This window comes from Hydractinia symbiolongicarpus, chromosome 1, assembly GCF_029227915.1.
Source record: "Hydractinia symbiolongicarpus strain clone_291-10 chromosome 1, HSymV2.1, whole genome shotgun sequence".
Taxonomy (NCBI): Eukaryota; Metazoa; Cnidaria; class Hydrozoa; order Anthoathecata; family Hydractiniidae; genus Hydractinia; species Hydractinia symbiolongicarpus.
In genome coordinates, this window is record NC_079875.1 from 6174456 (window position 1) to 6197168 (window position 22713).

A 22713-nucleotide genomic window follows, 5' to 3' on the forward strand; every position below is an offset into this window, starting at 1 on the left:
CACGAAGCAATTCACAAGGGTGCCGACTCGCCGGAAACGCCACAAAAACCATGGGGCTAGTGGATAACTTCCAGCGTTTTTAAAAAAACTTAAAATTTCGCACGGGGAAACCTGAGTCAACCCGAAACAACATTTTATTGCCTTACAAGAATATCAGGCTGGCATTTTAGGTTAAAAACAGTTCTTCTGTTTAGAACAATAAAAAAATAAGAAAAATGACCAGCCTGGTTAGAATTTATTCTTATAAAATAGTGTGTAAAAGTGTGTAAAAAAGATAAAGAAATACCTCAAACAGAATACCACTATATATTTTTAGTATATAGTCCATTACACATAAAATTTTCATAAAGTTATTAATAACTAAGAACACTTGATCTTTTCATGGCCAGGAGCCAGTTTGCCATTTTTTCACCCTTTTCCCCAGGGATTTTCCCTGGTAACTTGTATATTTTAAAATGACCAAACTGTTCTTATCCTCTGCATTCAAGGTTAAGATTTTCCTTTTATTTTTGTTTATGCATGAAGTTCTTAGGTAAAATATGGTGTATTATTACTGTGTTATGAATATTTCTTTGTTTTTGTTTATTTGTGAATGTATATGATGTACCTCAAATACTATGGTGTAATGTAACCCACTTTATTGCATATTGCAGCCACAATAGAACAACGGTACCTCACACCCTTATTGCTTATTATTCCAGGTGTAACTATTATATTAAGCCACCTAATATACTTTAGAAATGGTATGTTTAAAACATTTATACTTTCCTTCTTATGCATTTAAAAGTATATATCAAATGCATGAGTTCCTTTTGAATTTTATCTTTTTTCTTGTTAGTATCGAAATCAGTATGATCATGATGTATCAATTTGGAGCCCACAGGTAAGTGGTCTAATGCTTGTTTGTATGTGTTTTGATGTCTTTGTTTATCTTATTATCTAACCAAAAAAAATTACACAATGTTTTAGGGTCGAATATTTCAAATTGAATACGCAATGGAAGCAGTTAAACAAGGTAGTGCAACTGTTGGACTAAAATCAAAAGATTATGCTGTTTTGGTGGCGTTGAAGGTATACTTTTTAAATCTTTTTTAACAAAGTTCTAAAAACATTCGTATACCAGAAAATCAGTGGAAAGTTAATAAAAGCCTATAAAAAATGTAAGCAGAATACCAATAATGTGTCTAACCTGATCATCCGAGCTAATTCACCAACTCTTGACTTAGTTGAAAGAACTACGTAGACACAAATCTCTTTTGACTGGCCCCTTCGTCATTGGTAACCAGGTCTTACACAAGAAATCCAGCCATGCGGTTCTTAACTAATGCTGAGGTGAATGCCGACGGGGCATGGATGAAGCAAGTTCGCAAAACTGCACTTACGGGCGGAACAGACATTTTATCGTGGATTTAATTGTAGATAATTTCTTCATTTGACAAAACAATTGGAAACCATACCAGGTCCGAATTTAATGGATTTTTTTCTTAATGTCACAAGTGCTACTCAAACAATTTTAAAAACGAAACCCACATGTATAAATTTGTTTTAAATGTAAGCTGAACTTTCCGAATGAATTTTGAAGTTTTATTTAAGCCACGTGGATAAAGATTTTTTTAATTTGAAAACGAAGCATATTTTTACCTATTTGCTTGTGATGACCTGAAAAATAACCAATAACTTTATGAAAATGACGGTACAGTCATTTCAGACTATTTCGGACACATAAAAAAGGAAGTTAAGATTGAGAGAGTTGCTATACGTAGACCCTTGATCATCGTGTTTGGGGTCCACGATTCAAAACGTCCCCCCATTTTTCTACCGCAAAATGAATGTGCATCATCGCACGCGTAATATCCTTTGCACATGCGTTTTACATCGCACACGTTACTTGATTCAAGTATTTTTGAAAAAGATTGATGAGTGGTATGATGTAACAAAAACTTTTTTGACAAAATAAATAAGTAGCTAGCAAGATTAGTAAGTTGGAAAGAGTACTTTTATTTTTGTGCAGTCTATAAACCACTATGGCAAAATTTTCCCGTCGTGGAGGTCAACCACAACAGGATTCACGACAGCAAAAGCTGAATGCCGCCGTGGATTCAGAGGGCTGGAGTTAACTTTGAGCCAATTTCCTTTAAGGAAAAAACATAAATAAATTGTGTAACAGAAATCAGAAAAAAGGCTTTGCTATTTCTGTGGTCCTCATATTCTTACTTATATATTCTATTTTTCCAACAATCATTCTCTACAAGCCATAGCAATCACTAGAATTAAAAAATATTGTGTCATTTATATATATGTTCAAAAAAGTATTCTCAATTATAAAAATGTTTATCCATTAATGCAAGATGCTAACCAGTACTTAATTATTTTAAAACTAGTTGAATATAGCAGCCTTTATTCATTGTCTTTCATGTCAGCTATTTTTCTACCTGCTTTCTAAACCTCACAATTGCCAAGTGATGATGTGAATTGGAAAGGTCTTGATCAGAAAAGCAAGCAGTTACAGAGATGCAAATCAATAAACCATCATTATATTTTGATGAACCGTTAAGAAATATCAGTGTTTAAAGGTTTTTCAGGTCGTGCTATTAACCCATCAGTTCCTAGATTTGCTAAATTTTGGTCTTAGATGGCTCATGTGGGAGGATGTCTGGGTCATTTTCACCCATTTCTAAGTTATTAGGCCTCAAAGTTACAAGTGCACTGCAATGATGTCAATAGTAATAATTGTGTTTGACGTTAAACTGATTTATCAACATCGATATATAGATTGGTTTTTGGCTAATAAATAAGACATTGAACATCTTTTTTGCCAAAGTCACATACATGCTGGAATAAAATGAGATTAAGGTGAAAAAATTACGACAGTTTAAAACTGAATACTAGGTGGCCAATTTTTCCTAAAATGTCCTAAATAACAACAAAAGAAACAACTTGAAAACAAAAGTTTTTTTATGTACTTCAAAAATAACTGTGAAAACAGACCTGAAGAATAGATTGTCAGTAAAACATATAATCACTCAAATAAAGTAAAAATTGATGTATACGTACCATATGGTGTTATATTAATGTGCATGTTTTACTATGTGAGCAGTATTTTCCTTGAAAGTACTTTTCTGTAAATTATAAAAAAAATTATGTAATGCTTTTTGGAAAATGAATATACAAAAAAATCTAAATCACAAGGTGCAACATACATTCAAGGCAAGCCAACCTATAATTTGGTCTAAAATTGTTGATTTCTTCTAAAATCTAAAATCTCCCGAAATTGTTCATCCTGACATGCAATTTTTCATTCCAATTATAAATAGGTTGTTTCTCCCAAAACGTTTTTTTAAAGAAACCCACATAGACAGTGATTCCTATATGACAGTATAACAAATTTATATTCTTTAATAAGTTCATAGACATAATATTTTATAACAATGTAATTTTCTATTAAACATGCTGTACCACATGGGAATTAATATAAATCGATTCAATTTAATATAAAACAGAAATTCTGCATTTGTTTAGAGGTCTTCTTCAGAATTATCATCTTATCAAAAGAAAATTATATCCGTCGATGACCATGTGGCAGTCAGCATTGCAGGTCTGACATCAGATGGAAGATTGCTAAGGTTTGTATTCAGTCAATGCTGAAACTTTTCCAGATCTCTATAAAGGTAAATCTTCTGGCGTAGACCTTTAAAACTTTGTTATTACTGGACTAAAGTTAGTTGCTGTTCCCAATTTTGAAATTACAAATTTTAAATTTACGAAAAAGAATTGTGTGTGTAATGACAGATAATTGTCCTTTTTTAGCAATTTTATGCGTGATGAATGTTTAAATTCAAGATATGTCTTTGAAAGTGCATTACCAGTTTCCAGACTTGTGTCAGCTACTGCAGAAAGTATGTATATATTCTCTGAGTAAATACTTAGAGTTACTGATCCTATAATGAAGCTTTAAAATCTGATATTTCAAATCTTCACCTTATATTGACGTCTGTAAATCTTATAGTTACGCTGTTTTAGTACAAATTTAGGTACTGGTTGCGTTTTCTTAATCTCTTAATTTTTTATGCTTATAGATTGTTATCCTTTAGCTGGGTAAATTGTCTATGTAAAAAAATATATAATTTTTAACTTTATATATATTTTATAGAAATGCAAAAACCAACTAAAGTTTATGGACGAAGACCATTTGGTGTTGGAATATTAGTTGCTGGTTATGATGTACGATTTACATATTTTAGTTTAAAAAGTTATTAGTTTAAATTTAATAGCAAATTATCAATTCTCATTTTCTTTGTGATTTAGAGTCAAGGAGCACATATATATCAACTCTGTCCTTCAGCAAATTATTTCAACTGTAAAGCCATGTCGATTGGAGCTCGGTCACAGGTAACAAAGGCCACCTTTATTATTCTATCTATCTATTTTATACAAAATGAAATATTTTTTACATTGTATTCGTTTATAGAGTGCTAGAACATGCTTAGAAAGAAATTTTGATAAATTTGAAAACTGTAAGTACCTTTGTAACATCTTCAAAGATTAGTTGTCTTGTTTTACCTATAAACTGGGCTGCTCACCATAACATATTTTTTTAAGTTATGATATGAATATTGTCAGATCATATACAGTACATGTACTAAACAGATATTTGGAAAAATAGCTAAATCGCAAATACTTTAATCACATGCAATTTGGAATGACCGTTTCTATATCAAATGCAATTCAACCTTGTTGAAATTCTCTTATAAATGTTTGCAGCAGACGGGGGGGGGGAGACGGGGGGGGAGACGGGGGGGGGTTGATCTTTAGGCTGTTTCAAAATCTTACTAATTTTTTCTAGATTGTCATTTTGCAGGCAATATTTTGAAACAGCGACTGTTGCATTTTTAACTCGTTGACCTAGTATTTGCATCTTCTAAATTAGAACATTCTCTGTTAATTGCAGAGTATTGACTAGGTGACCAAATAGTGGGAAATAAAGCTATTTTCACGAAAGACTATGTCCAGGGCCATGATTTAGATGGTGAAGATAAAAATGATATTTGCTTAAATGCAGCAGAAATCTTCCTATATGTATTTTGTAAAGCAAAATGTTATTTGTTAAATCATTGTTTCTAGCCCTGCTGTAAGAAATCAAAATCGAAATGTATTATGTTAAATCAATTTGAAGTACATTATTAGTACCGGCATTTTATAGAAGTTCTATCTGATCTTTCACTGAAATTCATCAAAGATAGTCTGGACACAGTACAGCAAAGATGTAAACAAACTTATTTCTGCATGATTTTCTTACAGCTTCTTATGAAGAAATTATTGCGCATGGATTGCGATCTCTTAGAGAATGTTTACCTAATGAGCAAGAACTGAATGTTAAGGTAACAAAATCACGTTTCCTTTTTGTTTAATTTTGAGTGGATATCTCCTTGCTAAGATTATCTTCTCATGTATGTTATACTAAAGGTTATGTTTTCTAATTTGAATGAATAATAATGTTTCTCTTTAGAATTGTACAATTGCTGTAGTAGGAAAAGATAAAAAGTTAACTCTGCTTGACAATGATGATGTTGCTCCTTTCGTATCTTTTCACTTCGCAGTAACCGACACGTAAATAAGTATGCTCTTTGCACAGAACTAATACCTTCCTGTTAATTGTTCAGAATCTTGATTTCTTATATTATTTTAATCTTTATTAATAATACCTGTATTCTTTTTTATGCGAGAAAAAAGTCGTGCTATAGAAACATGAAATAGCAAATGCGGTGTACTTTTATCCAATTTGTTACTGCTCGTGGTGTGTTTCACAGGGTAGCAGGTAGTTGGGATATATTAACTTGCATTAGCCTATTTTAATGACACAGCGTGTATATTACCAAAAACCTTTTTTTATTCACAGGGTTAAAACTATTCTTGAAGCTCCTGAGAGCTCCTTCTTTCCTGTCCTTTATCCCTATTGTGTTTAGTTTCTTTTTTGCGCATCTGTTTTGCCTACCTCCAAAGTGGGATAGGAATATTCTACTTTGGAGGTAGGCGCCTGAAGCACCTGAAATTTCATTTTTTGGAAAATCTGTTGTACAAAAAAAGATTGGCTTATGGTTTATTAACCGTACCTTTAAAATCAAACTTGATACGAGCATAGCAAATGGTTCAACACACCACATGCTTCTTTGGCTGTATTTTCCAATGTATTTAGGTGTATCAATGTCATTTTTACATGTATACAGAGCTGTGTCTACTTAAGCTAATTTTCTTCGAAGTATAGGTTGCCAATTTTCTCCTTATTCCAAAGAGAACATTCTAGTTAGTAATTAAAGAGTAACTACTGAGCTTTTTCGTGGAGACAAATTCTAAATAACGTCGTTTCATTTATCAAAGCTGATTATCAATAACGTCAATATGAAATTTTACGCTTTTTAATGGTTGCAAAAAATGTTTCGTCTTTAACAAAGGTTGTTATAGTAACAAAAAAAAATATTGACCATGACAACGGTGACATCAAAATTTTGCCACTAAATACCATTACCCTGAAATAGTGTATAAAATAAAAAAAATCGCTACTGCACATCAAACAAAACTATAAACTATCTAACAATAAGTGAGGAGCTTAACTTTTTCATTTATAACTGCGTTGTTTCTGTGCAGAGATTTTTTATTTAAGTTGTTAATGTTTCTTTAACATAACGCATTACAGTTAGCTCTTATTGACCAATCAAAAGATAGGAAGAAAGGAGGAGAGGTGAGTGAGCAATTAAGATTTCATACTCCTTTTGCTGTTGATTATCGTGGAAAAGATTTTTAAGTTATTTCACAAAGTTTTCAAAACACGCAAAGATGTGAAAAATCTTATTTCGACCATATATTTTCTTAAATGCGTAATGTTTTGGTAACATCATTATTATATTTTGTTAATAATGCGCTTAATATTTTTAAGGGTGCTTCTGAAGAAGGAATGGAACAAGAGACGGTAAGAGAATGAGATATTTGCCTCTACATGTGCATTCAAACCATGGTAGAGGTCTTACTTCTGCTTCCTGGTAATCGTGCGCATTCAAGCCTTATTGGTGATCTATTATTAGAGAGGTCGGAATATTAGAGAGGCAGGATTATTTTTTCAAACCATACCAAAGTACAAAATACATAATTAACTACACCAATGATGATGTTCACTTATGTTACTGTAGTGCTAAAACGTATCTTCAAAATCAGCTGTAATAAAGTGAGACCCCTTCTCCATAACGTTTACTGATTATGTTCAGACGTTTTATTGCTTTAGAAAGAGAAGGTCGGCGTTTTAGCGGGTTTTTTTAAGTTTAGGTTTAATTTGGTGAGACGGATAATGCTTTTTACACGATTATTATAATTTAAAATAATTTCAAATTGTTACGATTGCCAATGCTATATGTTACGAAATGACGTTAAGATTTGCTGAAAACAGCTATAGATTGGAATTAAGGATACTGTAAGGTTATAAACACATTTTCAGTATATTCAAAAATTATGTTTTTTCCTTCAAAATTATTTATTGAATATGAAAGCAAATAAAATTGTCTCTATGATAATATAAATATGAATTTTAAATTTTTACCAGGTACACATAAATCCACATCTTTGTTTCTCACTAAAACGTGCGAAACTCCCCTGCGTTACGTTTTTTTCTGCGTCATATTTATGAATTACTTTAGCATTACCATAGCAACAATACTTTGTCACATTTTTTCGAAAAAGCGCGTCGTTTGTTTTTTATTTAAAAATTTGAAAAAAAATTAATATTTGCTCGTTTTTTTGTGTTTCAGCCTGTCTTTTTCTTTAAATAATCAACGTATACATAAAATGTGACAAAGTCATTTGCAGCAGGTATCGATGAGCACGTGTGCAAAGTTTTGTTAAGTTTCTCCATCGTGGAGGGGAGTTTCGGACATTTTAAGTCATCGTGAAAATCAAACATCTAAGATTCCTCGTAAAAGAGTTTTTCGCAACCTGACCTTTACAACAATAACCTATTCAAAGATGTGCAGAAGGTGTTAAGCGAACTACCGACAACTCATTAAATATTAACATTATGGTAGAGAATATCAAACTCCACATATTTTTTTAAAAAAAATTTTTGTAAAAAAATTATATTTATACCATTACATTAACCTTAAAGCTTTCTTTAATAAAGAGGTCTTTCTTTAAAGGACTTTAAAAAATATCAGTCGATCTACCACAGTATATAAGAATTAAAGACGTTTAAATTTTTTTGATTTGATATTATATTTTACTTCTCACTATAGAGATGACAGTGAGATACAACAATATGTATTTTCAATATATAACTTTGCTTACTCATTGTTTTAATCATCCACGTGTTTTCTAAACTTATATAGCCAGATACACAGCAGTCCACAACACCCAGTGGAGAAGAACAACAAATGGAGACATAGATGGACTATCGTCGCAATCATTTATGTACGATGAATAGACGTAAAAGAAAATCAAATGAAGATTTTTTCTGTATTTACATTTTCATAGAAAAGATACTTGTTTAACTTACATCAGAATTCTTATGGTTCCAGACACTGAAAGTTTATACTTTAGTTGTAGGTTTAGTGAAAGCGTATAAACTGGGCTCAGTCATGCATGCAGATCATTTTGGCAAAACATTGAAAATTCCAGACTCATTTTTTCAGTCGTTTAGATGCTCGGAATGTTATTTAGTCCAGGCTTAAGCTTGAACCTTTTGGTAAAGATTTGATGTAAATGATTTCTTCACAGTGTTCAAAATATAGGGCGTTTTTAACTTAACTAGATGTCATATGGTATTTTGCAGACCAGAATATATGTAGACGAACTTCGTGTAAATAGTCGAAGTCACTCTGATAAAAAATACTTGTACCTTTAATGCTGCTTTAAAAGAGGATAAAAAATGTTTTATTTGATAGATTTTTTTATTAAAAACTTCATTACAATAAAATTTCGCAGCATCAAAATGCAGGGGCTTTGCGGTTGGATCCTCGAAATCGCGAAAATGGATCTTCAGCTTACTCGCAAATTAAAATGCTCAAAAAAATTTCAACTGCAAAAGAGCATTGAAAAATCAGTGAATTTCAATTCGCGAATTAAAAATGCATAAAAATCGCAACTTCCGTGGTTGAGTTGACAGCTCTAGCATGTTTAGTAAGTGCGTCCTTTTCAGAATTCCGTCCAATCCATAAATAATTCCGGTTAATGCTGTAAACTTATTTTCATGCTGTTGGAAATTTGTGCAAGAACTATTTCAACAAGTGGCCTTAGGCTATTAATTTATGATTACAGAAAATAACCACATTAGATATGATTATTCAGTTTATATATATGGATAATGAGATAATCCCAGACTTACTTTTTTCACCTCTAGGTCTTGAAACAGGGGAATAAATTGAAACGCAGAGCAAAATAAGCATATCTAACATGGTTTTAATCCTTCGGATCTAAAGGGTTAATGTTGATGCAAACTGCGTGCACACAGGTTTAGGATTGTAATAATAATCAGTTTATCTTTGATTGCAACGAAAAAACTGTTCGTTTTTATGTTTCTTTACATTTCCGTAATGTGATTTTTATTATTTTTTTTTTTATAAAATTATTGATGAAGCACAACTTACTACAAATATATCTACTGAGCATAAAAAAGCGTGCTTTAAAAAACAACATTTATTGATTTGAAAAAGTTTTCATTCAACCTCTCGTATTTGGGTCGGCATTGCTCCAAATTCGGAAAAGATACAAGATGCCTGGACGAGGTTGGCTTGCTTTGTGCAGTGGAAAAGCAGCATTAACATTATCATAGGGGATAAGGGGAAAAAGTTATGGCTGTCTTTTCCTACAAAAAGGCAAAAATCCAAGATAGTACGCCCGTCTCTGTTTTTAGCGCCCTTGTGGGATTAAAAAGGCACGATGGGAAGCAAGTATCCTCGCCCAGCATACGTTTCTTTTGTTTACATTTAATTTTTCGGCGCTCGGTCCCGTAATGTTTAACATAAACAAATATGGTAGACGGACTGTTGGAGAAATCTCGTTTTTAAATTTATATTTTTCTTTTCAAGCTAGCTAGCCTATAGCTCCATTTTTTAACAAACGTTTCTGCTTAGTTTTAAATAGAGCCAAACGAAGACCAATAAATTTGTTTTAGCTAGTTCTACTTAAGCTATTAAAGGCAAAAAGAGGCAATAGCTAAATGATTTTTTATAAAAAAATGAGTATTGATATCTTGAGAAAAGTAAAGGAAAGGAGGCAGAGATGCTTGTGGAGTAATATGAGTGATCTTTTTTGTGGGTTAGACTTGTTCATCTGCTATCATATATATTGTCTTAATGCTCTTTCTTAATTTTCTATCTGAATGACTAGCTAACAATTAGCAGTTCGCAATTCGCAATTTGCGAATTGAAATGCCATTGTTGCGAATCACAGGAAGGAAATGATAAAATTGCGAATTGAATATTTTGAAGCGGTGGTAGAAATGCTTTTTTAGATTGCGTTTTAAAAAGTTATAAACGAAAAACGCAGAGATAGGATAGGAAAGCTTCGTTATATCGCTTTAAAAGTTTAAGAACGAAGAACGGCGATAGAAAGGCTTTTTTAGATCGCATTTTGAAAGTTTAAGAACCAAAATTGGCGATACAAATGCTTTTTTAGATCCCGGTTTAAAAAATTTAACACAAAGCAATTATTATCGCATGATTTGAAAGGAACTCACTGTCCTATTGTGTTATTGAATGAAAGGAATTATTTTTGCAAGTTGAGGGTATGCGCACACCTACATCTGGACAGTACTGTAAGACTTGTGTTTGAAACAAACATATTTTTTGTGAAAACAACTTTAATCAGTATACTGTATTTAACTTGCGTTGTAATGTTCACGAAAACTGGTTAAGAACCTCTGAAACAATAATTATATATGAGTTTAAACGTCCCCCACTTGTCTCCAACAAAAAAACATTAACGCAGGAAAAAGTAAAGCTTGCAGGTCACTAAAAATACAAATTCTCGTCGAAAAACAAGTAGCTACTAATGAACAAGCCAATGGTAATTGATATACAGTGTTCCTAGGCCACATCTAGATAGTGGTTTACTTTGTTACAGAGTGCCAAAATTTTGCGAACCCACTTTACTTTCCTAGTTCAAACCCTGTGGGTTCCTTTCCCAGATCTTGAGAGTATGCGCTGTAGTAGTAGTGGCGCCGTAGATTAGTGGAGTGGCGCTGTAGATTAGTGGTTATAGCTCTCGTACTATGTGCAGGAGACTGGGGTTCGATTTTTCTTGGCGGCAATTCAACATGGCCGAGTGAATGCTACCATAGCCTTGGGTTAACCCAAGCCAGGTGAGGGAAATTGGGGAGTTGGCACACTGTTTGAGCCGTTGGATGTTGCTGGGAGTTGTCTAGTAGTGCGCAGACCTAATTGGGTCTGCGTAGCTCAAAGTGAGCAATAAATACTCTAGGACACTTAATCTAAGCCATGGCCTCTCCTGGAAATAATAGGCAGGATATATCCCTGGATATTTGTGGGTCTAGCCATGTAAAATATGCACATCTATCTAAGTATGCTAATACTGGCTAACCTTTGATGGGGACTCCTGGAGTATTTAATGCTCTCTTTGAGCTATGTAAACTCAATTAAGGTCAGCGGGCTATGGTAACATTCGTACGCCAGTCTCCCGCACAAAGTATGAGAGTGATAACCATTAAACTATGGTGCCTTGGGTGACTCTACCTTTTAATCAGGGTAAATCACCCGATCAAGTGAGTGTACAATGTTGCACAATGTCAAAACAATGGGGACAAGACTGCATAAACAAACTAAAAGTCTTGAGATACTTAGTTCTGGTCTAACCAGCTAGAAACAGCTTAGGTAGCTATTCTCTTCTAGCAAAAAAGTCATTTGACTTGGTTTTTAACCAATATTGCATGTTTGGGGGTGTTCAAATGTTCCTAACACATTATTCTTTGTGAGTCATATAATAATATGCGTGTATTGTTTGCTCTCAGGTGTAATGTCATCATTGCTGCACAAGAATGCTAATGATATGACTATACATATATGAATATATCAGATATGATAATACATGCGCACCTTTTTCATTATATACCTATACTTTCTTCCTACTAAACTAATCTAAGCCACATGTCTAGAACACTCAAAAGGAAAGTTTCCTGAACATGTGTCGTCTAGGCTATATGTGAAATATGCACCGTATCTTCAATCCAAGTAACAGTAAATTTTTGTTTAATTGGTGAATTGGTGAATAATTACTTTATTATTTTATGTAAACAAAAATTTTAATGCACTTTTGTTCCACAGCTTGCCCTTTTTAAGGGCATTTTAAGCAAGAAAAATAATCACACTATTCAGGTAAGTTTTACCCAATCACAGGGTTGCTCACTCACTCGTTTATGTGATTTATCCTGACCAACACAGTAAGTTTTATTATATATACCTTTTAATACATAGTTCTTAGCAAATGTTTAATAATGAGAAAAGATTGAACCTGCTCTTAGAAATAAAACAAATTTAAGCATTTCATCAAGGGAAATCAGAAACTCTCCAGTCCATCACAATTTTTTAACTTTAAATTAAAACAGAGCTTACTCATTATGTGTCATATGCCCCCGTTAAATAGAAACATACAATCTATATATGTCTGTCTTGTTATGTTACAAAATATAACTACTGGCATTATAAATTATTCTGAGTAATTTTTATATTTTTACATTTTAAGTTTGTTTGTTTGTTTTCTTTAGATTTATATATATGTTAAACAAACAGGAAGGGTAAATCAAAATCTAGTAAAAAAACAAAAGGCAAGTAAAATTGGATTAAAATATTTGCATCAATGCATATGTTCTAAGCTTAAATATCTCCATCTTTTAAAATCATCTACATGCTTGAAGTATATGTGATCTGCATAGAATTTTAATGTCAAATGTGTAGTAATTTAGATGTGACAAAATATCTTTTGATATAACATTTTCATGTTAAAAAACAAAACAAACTATATAGAATTATATATCACCCAATCATATAGAAATAAAAACCAAGAATACGTTTTTTCAGAAATTTATGCTCTATATAACAATGCTACAGATTCCTATAACAACCAATATTATCATCATCGTCATCATTCTTGGCTTAACATCCGTTTTCAATATATATATACTAGCATAAAAAAGGAGGTCAGCTACTTAAAAAAATAGTAAATAGGGTTACAGTTTACCTTTATTAACACCTTGTTTTATCTTCTTTTAGAAATGTCTCATGAGTTGAGTTACCAGCAACTTAAAAATGCAAACGAAGCAAGAATCAGTGTAAGCATAGGTTGATTTAATTGTTGTGATGTGTGTATATGGTGTATATATTGCCAGAAACTTTAGGATGCACCTTAGTGTAGAAGTTGTTCATAGCTCTAGAATTCCCTGTAATATGGTAATTCTGTGTTTGTGTAGGAAGAACAAAGAAGTGAACAAAGAAAGAGAAATATTTTGTTGCTGATTTTGCATTATATGCAAGAGGAAGGGTATTTCAACTTTTATTTTTTTATTTTTTTATTTTGGCAGTTTGAAATTTTAAAAATCTGGCTAAAAATTTCATGAAAAGTTTTAAACTTAGCCTTGAATATTTTTACCGCAACTAGAGATATAGTTTTCAAATCATCAAAAATCCATTCTACTGCTCTTTTTTTCCTGTACGCCTTTGGCGTATTTTTTCTATGGATAAAATGCTATTCTTTCAACTAACCCCGTAGCGTCACTGAGGTGAAAACTGGGTGATAAATGGTTGCTATGAGTTTTACTTCTTGTTAAAACTGATTACAGCTTGTAATTTAATTATTAGGTTATTTTTTGCAATGTTTTAGTTACCTGGACTCATTAAACTGTTTGGAACATGAAGCTGGTGTAAGTTTGAAAAAGTTTGAAGTGTGTGACAATGTTGATTTACAGACAGTGCTACAGGTATAATAAATAGGGTGGAATTTGTTTGTTTACAGACTTTAATTATATTAACAACACATTCTCATTTATATATTTTTGTTTTGTTATTTATTCCAGGAATACGAATCGTATTATTATGTTAAATTTAACAAGTGGCCCAAGATTTCAAAAAGATCTAAGGACCAACACAGTAAGCTTTTATATATACCTTTGATGCACAGTTCTTAGCAAATTTTTAATAATGAGAAAAAGTTTGAACCTGCTCTTGGAAGGGAAATCAGAAACTCTCCAGCCCATCACAATTTTTTTCTAATACAAATTTGCAACAAAAATATCTACAGTTGTTCAATCAATGTAACCTTGTTTTGTTTACACTAAGATTATGTGTTAATTCCATGGAAATATAACTGCCAACTAAATAAAAGAACAGTTCAACTTCAGAGAAGAATTTGCAATATTTCAGGAAGAAATCATTTTTGATGATATTTACTTTGGAAAAGGTGTTTAAAATTCTCATTTTTTTCAAAACTTTTCTAATCTTCCGTAGTAATTATTTAATGCAACTTTCACTAACCCTTGTTTTGACCATTCTTGCATAATCTTATTTTGCGTGGTAGACAAATCCTCATTTTAAAACATATTGTGCCAATTCTCAGTTTAACAAATGTCATTTTCAAATTTTTATAACATACAGTATCTTACAACAGTTAAATTGACTGCTACAGTCCCGATCGCGAGTAACTATACACGAGTATACGAGTACGGGTACATTAAATGCCGAGTAAAGTGCAAGACGAGTACGAGAATGAATTGAAATAGCTGTTTTAAAATGCGTAAAAATAAAAATTGTGATACCAATGTTAGTAAATTTTATAAAACATATTAAAAATCCATTGAAAAATCACAATTGTAATGGAATAAAAAATAAAAAAATAACTAATAATTATATGGGATACAAAAACTGCACAGAATATGTAAAGACAAGGCTACAGCAACCACAAAAAATATACAAACATACCATAACCATAAGGGAATCTAATAATGAAAACAATAAAGCGCACACACATTAAAATCACGTTTTGAATTAAGAAATAATTTTAGGCTGATTTTAAGAATATTAATATCTGTTCTAACAACGTTTTAAATTTTAATGTTTTTAATTTAAGATGAAAAGAGGATCTCTTCATCTAAAAAATCTCTCTCCAACAAAGAAAGACTTTCTGTTAAAACGTAAGTAAATTCATGTAAAATCAGCTTCTTTGGTGTTTACAACAACATATCACGTTTCGCCCATAGAATATGTGTCTCATTTCTTTTAGGAAAAGCAATTCATTTAGTCTTCCCAATATAACGCATTCTCATAGTGATTCAGAAAGTATAAATCAAGTTAGACGTCCAAAGAGTGACACAAGAAGAATAAAAAATCAAGAGCAGTCAAATGTAAGGGGAAAACGTTAATTTGTTTAGTTACTTCAGTAATAAGGGAAGACATTGTTGTAAATTTTGCTGATGAAAATTGCGCAGGGTTTCTTGAGCAGGTCTTTACATATTTCTTAATTAAACAGAGGAGAAATTCTCATGAATTTAGAGTTGTTCATTTTTTTTCAAAATTTTGTAAGAAAACAAAATCAACAATTTTTTATTAGCTGAAATTTTCCCTTTTAGAAGGCTCCTGTTTTTTTTTGAAAGTATCACGCTCTGATATAGCAGAAAAAATGTCGATTTACTTTTTAGGAAGTGTTGTCACCAGCTTCAAGTCAATTAGATATTTCTGGTGTATCAGGAACTTCCATTACAACACAGAAAAACAAAGCTGAACAGTCACATGGAAAAGTATATGAATCCTTTTTTACAAATTTTTTTTGCTTACTCTGTTATACGCTATGTATTTCCTTCTTGTGTTTTTAATTTCTAACTTGTATGATGTATTCTTTTGCCCTTAAAACACGAAAAATTAAAAATAATTGATTTTTTATTAATTTTTCTAAATATTTTTTTTGTATATATATAACTTTTTCTTTTTATCCGTAGAAAACAATTGTTGACTACAAAGCAATATTATCGAACACGTTAAAAACAGAATACATGTCAAATATCGATACATCGGTAGGTTTGTGATTTAAAATTTTCTGCCTTGCATTTGCTCTTGTTATTAAAAACTCCTAAAGAAGGATTAGAAATTAATTCGTACCAAATATCCTAAAATCATTTTAAGGGAAAAAGAGAAACCCTTGTTTTTTTTTTGCAGCTTACCGTACATAAGTTTGCGAGTGGCCATGATAAGGTATAGAGTTTGCTTTGTAAATGCTCGTTTACTATTAAGATGTAAAACCTTCATTGACGCCACTTAGGCCACATAACTTTATTCTAACATGTGACAACATTTTAGGAGCGTATGTTGAAACCTCTAGCAGGATATACTGGTTTGTCAGGAGAATTTCGTGATTTGGCTGCCGTAGTTACAAGGGTAAGATAGATTTTTGTTAATCAGAATATGACTGAAAATGATCGCGATTTTTTTCAGTGATTTTCTTGTTGGATTATTACACTAGAGCGTCCAAAAAGTTTGTAACAACTTTCTGTCATGCATTAGGTATCTGCTTGCTTTTTTTTCTTTCGTTTATTATCTATCAATGTTTTTAACTATTTAAAAATGATTTACACCGAAGAGACGCCAAAGTTTTCTTACTTTAACAATTTATGAGGAAACCTGTTCTTGTGGAGAGAAGTATATTGGCAAAACCAAACGTAATACGTGTTTTAGATGGGATGAGCATGACAGGAAAAATCTGAGTCAGCGAGGGACATGTTGCTTGAAGCTGGAAATGCGTTTTCTTGGAGGGTGTTAAGCTTGACTACATCTATAAGTGACGCATTCTTTATTACAAAGTTTAAATCTACAATTAACGATTAGATATTATTTTTTCGCGCTTATTTAGAAATGGTATAACATAAGGGTTTTATCAGTACATATGTACATATTTAGATTCGATGTCAGTGTGCGAAAATCCTAACTGATAAATATTCTAACTTTTTCAAACTCGTTTTTGTATTTTATTATAAACAATACCAAATTATTCCTTTAATTACTTTATTAAAACTTTGTTATTTTTAACGCCTTTCTTTATGAGAAAAGTCATAACTTCGTGAAAAATAAGTTTCATATGAAATAGCAACTTATGCGCAAAAACAATCCCCACAAATTATATTGAGTTTAGCTCAGAAGATATACAACATTCAAAATTGTTTTTAGTTCACTTAATCAACAATTTGTCTTTTTCATGTGTATCTCATTTTTTTGTTTTTTAGGATATATACCTGGAAAATCCAAACGTGTATTGGGATGATATTATTGGTTTAGATGAAGCAAAGCGATTGGTTAAAGAAGCTGTTGTTTACCCAATAAGAGTAAGGATCTTTAAAATGTAATTTTTAGATATATATCTATTTCACAACTGTTCCATCAAACCAGCTCTATAGATTTAATATAGCAAACCAATTAGAGATATTGTGGAAGAAATTTTTCTTTTTAGCAGCAATGATTCAGAAGACATTTGTTTTATTGTTCCGTTGCTTTTCTTATCTATTTTTAAACAATTTTCTTTGGGACTCTCTTCTGATAACTTTCTATTCCATCACACATTTGTTACATTAGCGATCAAATAACTGTGTACCAGTGTTTTTCTGTTGACGTCCAATACGCTAACAACACTGTACGATGCGCCAGAATATCCAACCCGTACGGGCTAATACGAGCTGAATCCGTTAGCTCCATAAGTAAAGACTTCCAATACTAAATTATTATGAGATTTTTTTCTTTGTTTTAGTATCCACAACTATTTACAGGTATCTTATCTCCGTGGAAAGGATTGTTGCTGTATGGCCCTCCAGGTTTATTTTTTTCTCATATCTTATTTTCAACGCATTGTACTCAGACTCTTCCATCTTTATTCGGACACAAGGAGAGGTTTATTATAGCCATTTTTCCTTTCTTTGTGCATGAAAGAAAAGCCTAAAACTTCAGCCATCTGTTAGTAACATTTTAGAAACAACTCTTTCTCTCTTATAATTCACCTTTTAAATGTTTGGATGTAGTTTGATATCAAACAATACACCTTTTCAACATTCAGGTACTGGCAAAACACTTCTTGCTAAAGCCGTCGCCACCGAATGCAACACAACCTTCTTTAATATATCTGCTTCAACAATTGTCAGCAAATGGCGTGGTGATTCCGAAAAATTAGTTAGAGTAAGTTTTGAAGTATTTTTTAACTTTGCACAATTTTAGTTGAAAGTAGGAACATATCTGTTGAGGGCTGGAAGGCAAAAAAAACTGTTGTAGAAGTCTAGGAATGAACAAGACGACTGCCTGTCTGCTTATTGAAAGCATCTTAAAATTGTCGATTTGTCACGTCCAACCGTTACACCATTCTCTAAAGCATCGCACTTATAAACATGCTTAGAATTGGCATATAATTAAACGTTTGTAAGAATAACATGGTCATTTTAAAAGTAGAATCTTCGAAGGATATAATTTATGATAAAACAAGGCTTGAGTTTATATTTCAGTTTAGACGGTGTAGTTTGAATCTTTTTATCGTTTATGTTGTAAAATATATATTTCTATTTTTAACATTATAAAACTTACAAGCAAATAAGGCAAAATTCTCATTTTTTTAAAAAAAGCGACTGTTAAGAATTTCGGATAACTAATTGGAAAATAAACTCTACAATTTGACTCGTGAAATTTTCTGTTAATTTCTGGCATTGTCACACTAACAAAATTAAAAGTATAATTATCATATTTCCATTGAAGTCTAATTTGCATTAAGCATTTCCAACGTCAAGCGTAGCATTTAGGATATCGCTAGTAATAATATTGCATTATGCTGGTACAAAATACTCAGTATTTGATTCTACAAAAAGTTTTAATTTTGCTTTTTTTGCGAATCATTGCCGGTTTGGTTGTTGAAACACACAAGACCAATACAACTTCGACTCACACGAGACGGGGGAAAAGATAGCAAAGAAACTCATATTTTCTAAATTCACCGTATTCCGCATTGCCGTTTGAAGTTATAGAATGACGATGAACGACCTCTTAAGACTTTTGGTCTCATTGTTGAAAGCTGCAATATGCTAATTTGGAATATGGATGTTTGGAAATGTACTCATTTTTTTTTGTATTTCTGCAGGTATTATTTGAACTTGCTCGTTTTCATGCGCCCTCCACCATATTCTTGGATGAATTAGATTCGCTCATGAGCCAGAGAGGTGCTTCAAGTGGTGGAAGGTATGTTTACCAAGGATGTTATTTCTTCCGAGAAGTTTCTTTTTATTACTGACAAACTACATCATGTTTTAATATTTTTAAAATATTTGACAATCTGAATAACAATTATATAAGAACACAAGGCTTTGATAGACCAAAAAATAAAATTAAAGGTAATATAGGATTACAAGGCTTTGAACCTTGTGCAATAATCAGAGAACCTGTTATGTAATTTCACTGTTCATTGTTTAAAGCTATGAATGCTAAGAATTTTCAAATACTCGAAATTCTTCCAAACCTTTCTTGTTTAGTGGAGAACACGAAGGAAGTCGTCGTATGAAAACAGAACTGCTTGTACAAATGGACGGATTATCCAAGTCTGAAGATCTCGTATTTTTATTGGCTGCTTCAAATTTACCATGGTAACACATTGAGTTTTTTGGATACACGTAGTTTTGGGTGTTGCGTTGCTGAATCCTAACAAAAAGCATGTTACGAATGTAAAATCCTGCAGAATTTAATTTAAGTTTCAACCCAAGAAAATCATTGCTAAATCAAAGATGTTTTTTTTCTTTACAGCGTGAAGCCTTGGGAAAAGTTTCCCCAAGGTTTCACGCTGTCAAGAAAAGAAAAAAGAGTTGTTACATTACACCCATCTAAAATATTTCTTATGTCACCACATACCACGTGTGTTAACATTTTTTTTACAAACCGAATATTTATATTGATGTAAAATTTTTCGGCATAATTATATTGTATTTGTGAGCAAAGAAATGACATGAAATATGCAACAATTTTTTCAGGCGTGTACAATGCAACAAATTGCATTGCATGGGCATAAAAAAATTGCTTGTGTCCGTAAGGATATTATCACCTCAGTACTAAATTCTCGCATTAACTTTTGTTGACTCTAATTTCTTTTTGATAACGTAGGGAATTAGACCATGCAATGCTAAGGCGATTAGAGAAACGTATTCTAGTTGACCTTCCGACTAAAGAAGCGCGCCAACGGATGATTGAACATCATTTACCAAGACAAATAACTACAAACAAGAATGGGTTGGAAATTCGAACTGAGATAGCTTATGAAGATTTAGCTGAGGTTTCTTTCTTTCGTCTTCGATCTATGAGAATTTTCAAGGATTTATGTTGTTAACATTGAAGCAATGTTTTGGGAAGTCGATGTAATATATAATTGTAAAAAAAATGCGAGAAAGGTTTTTCATAGTTTCGCGATTTTAGGTCTTTTTCGCGACAAGTAATATCACTTTTTTTCTTTTTTTTCTTGATATTGCTGATTCGGAAAAATAATCTGCGCAATATTTTCAGATATTCTGACTGACTAAATTTATTTAAAACAAATTTTTTTGACATAAACAGAGACTTGCTTTAATTTCTATGATAAAATTATGTGTTTATTAAGTTCATGCCATGTCATTAGAACCTCTTGATACCAACATTATGTGTTTTTAAGCTGGTTTATGGTATTTTTTTTTGTAGAAAACTGAAGGTTATTCAGGTTCGGACATTCGTCTTTTATGTAAAGAAGCTGCAATGAGGCCAGTCAGAAAGATATTTGACGTCTTGGAAAAACACTACAAAGGTTGGGTTATGTTTTTTTAACTTTATTCTGAATAAACTTATCATGTTATCCTATTTAGCAATCGTAACAATACAACACGATACGCCATGACACGATATGTCACGTTACGATACTTAACGTTTTAACACGCTCTAGATTTTTAACGAATTAAATATTCTACTCTGCTTCCAACACTGCTTCCTTTCAGATAACATAAAGGAGCTGCCAACTTTACAAGTTGAACCTGTCCTTACTTCAGACGTTGAAGCAGCGTTGGTTAGGACTAAACCTTCTGCAAGAAACATCCAGGTCAAATATGAAAAATGGCAACAAGAATTCGAATCTGTTTAAAATCTGTTTAATCCCTACATCAACAAGATGTGGATACGAAGAGAAATTCATAAACTGTCACAAATGGACTGTTTGGATTGTGGTTATGACGAGCCTTAAATCTGTCCAATGGAAACTTAGAACATATCATCAAGTTTTTAAGAAAAAAATAATTCCAGGTTTCCTGAATAAAGTCGCTGTCATAAAATGTGACGAAAAGAAACTTGCAACTGCAATCGCATGGATTCTAATGTTATTATCAGTCAAACTAAAAACATGGAAATCTATCGAAATCTATGAAGTGGAACTCTGGAAAATGAACTCGCACATGTTTGGTGCCGTGTATCTATTCGGAATATCTTGTGGCTACTGAATTGAGATATCAAAACCAATCAGCGCTATATTATTACATTCGACTTTTTATACATTGAAACTTTTCTCTTAAGGTTTAGCACTTAGCCGGGAAAGGAGGAGACATTTTAGTTATTTTTTTTGCAGAAAATTTTCAAAGTTATTGTAATATAAAATTTATACTGTTGATCTTTGCTGTTCCTGGTCATGATGATATGACCGACTACCACCATTAATAAACCTATTCTCATACCGCAGCTAGTTGAGTGTAATACGTAAACTATGTATAAGACACCACTGTAGGTAAAACTGTTTTTATTTCGGGTTTTCGAATAACATGTCTTCTTCAGCTTTAACAAAAGATTTGAAGAATACTTAGCAATCCATATTTAAATATATATTATATTTATATATTTCTTCCTGCTTTTGTTACTCTTAGATTTTGCGTATTTCCAACGCAAACCGAGAAAAAGAATTCACGCACTAAATAGAAAACACGTATTTAAACGATTCGGCATCGCATAACCAGAATGTTATTAAAGGTTGGAGAGGGCTAATAACTACTCTTATACACTTTATGTGATCTAGACGGGCAATAGTTCAGAGACTTTCTGGCTTATTTCAATAATACGAATTGCTTTTATTGTTTTCTGCACATGTATCTTTTTCAAAATCGATATGCTGATAAAAAGAAAGTATTAACGTCACAGAGAACAACTGCTATCAGAAATTCAGGAACTGTGGTAATGGAAAGAATAGTTAAATCCATTTCTTTACATTTGTGTTTGTGTGGCCACAGTACAACAGTCTCTCAACAATTTTTATGCTGTTGGAGAGCAAGCTTAAAAAGTCCTAGGGACGTGTCGATCTATTGCGAAATTGGATTGACTACAATTGGAACATTATGAATAGATGTTATTTGAAAGTACAAAGTTTACTTTGATAAAATAATTCTTCTTAAAATAATATTTGTTTTATTATTGTTGATATAGAAGTATAAAGATCGGTAGAATTTCCGAGAAATACGTTTCAATAACTACGAGTTTTTTGTTACAATGTTTACAAAATAAATACTGATTGTGTTTTTTTCTTGCATTTTTTTCCTTTTTCCTTTTTTGTTCGGGAAATTATATTTAACAGACGAATGCGAATTTAGTGTAAAATTAGATTACTGTAGTACTACGTTGTCAACATGTTCTAAAGATCCGCGTATTTCTAAAAATTATTTCATTC

The 22713-nt window shown here is 32.0% G+C and overlaps 2 protein-coding genes across 3 annotated transcripts; both read left to right on the top strand.

Moving 5' to 3' along the window:
- Positions 1-633: 633 nt before the first annotated feature.
- On the top strand, positions 634-8532 carry LOC130634344 (proteasome subunit alpha type-1-like). The gene is made up of 13 exons (XM_057444614.1): positions 634-743; positions 839-883; positions 970-1071; positions 3520-3623; positions 3808-3896; positions 4151-4221; positions 4306-4389; positions 4469-4514; positions 5299-5378; positions 5507-5578; positions 6692-6736; positions 6932-6964; positions 8367-8532. The coding sequence occupies exons 1-13, from the start codon at positions 741-743 to the stop codon at positions 8421-8423; spliced, it is 831 nt and encodes a 276-aa protein (XP_057300597.1). The 5' UTR covers positions 634-740; the 3' UTR covers positions 8424-8532.
- Positions 8533-12681: 4149 nt separating this feature from the next.
- On the top strand, positions 12682-22380 carry LOC130634360 (katanin p60 ATPase-containing subunit A-like 2). Of its 2 annotated transcripts, none has more exons than XM_057444616.1 (18): positions 12682-12817; positions 13263-13321; positions 13460-13530; positions 13870-13966; positions 14063-14135; positions 15112-15175; positions 15265-15385; positions 15680-15778; positions 15977-16051; positions 16335-16412; positions 17255-17353; positions 17773-17836; positions 18076-18194; positions 19141-19238; positions 19529-19639; positions 20151-20319; positions 20718-20820; positions 21920-22380. In XM_057444616.1, exons 2-18 carry the CDS (start codon positions 13265-13267, stop codon positions 22003-22005), a joined length of 1584 nt encoding a protein of 527 aa, XP_057300599.1. In that variant the 5' UTR covers positions 12682-12817; positions 13263-13264; the 3' UTR covers positions 22006-22380. The 2 variants fall into 2 exon arrangements, with proteins under 2 accessions (XP_057300599.1, XP_057300598.1); XM_057444615.1 differs by lacking the exon at positions 21920-22380 and adding an exon at positions 21008-21900 and having other exon boundaries at positions 12683-12817.
- Positions 22381-22713: the final 333 nt, after the last annotated feature.

Coding starts and splice junctions, on each gene's coding strand:
- LOC130634344 (XM_057444614.1), top strand. Junction 4,390..4,468: donor CGATTGGAGCTCGGTCACAG/GTAACAAAGGCC, acceptor ATTCGTTTATAG/AGTGCTAGAACATGCTTAGA. Junction 6,737..6,931: donor ATAGGAAGAAAGGAGGAGAG/GTGAGTGAGCAA, acceptor AATATTTTTAAG/GGTGCTTCTGAAGAAGGAAT.
- LOC130634360 (XM_057444615.1), top strand. CDS start 13,265: ATGTCTCATGAGTTGAGTTACCAGCAACTTAAAAATGCAAACGAAGCA. Junction 13,967..14,062: donor ATTTACAGACAGTGCTACAG/GTATAATAAATA, acceptor TATTTATTCCAG/GAATACGAATCGTATTATTA. Junction 17,354..17,772: donor CTGTTGTTTACCCAATAAGA/GTAAGGATCTTT, acceptor TCTTTGTTTTAG/TATCCACAACTATTTACAGG.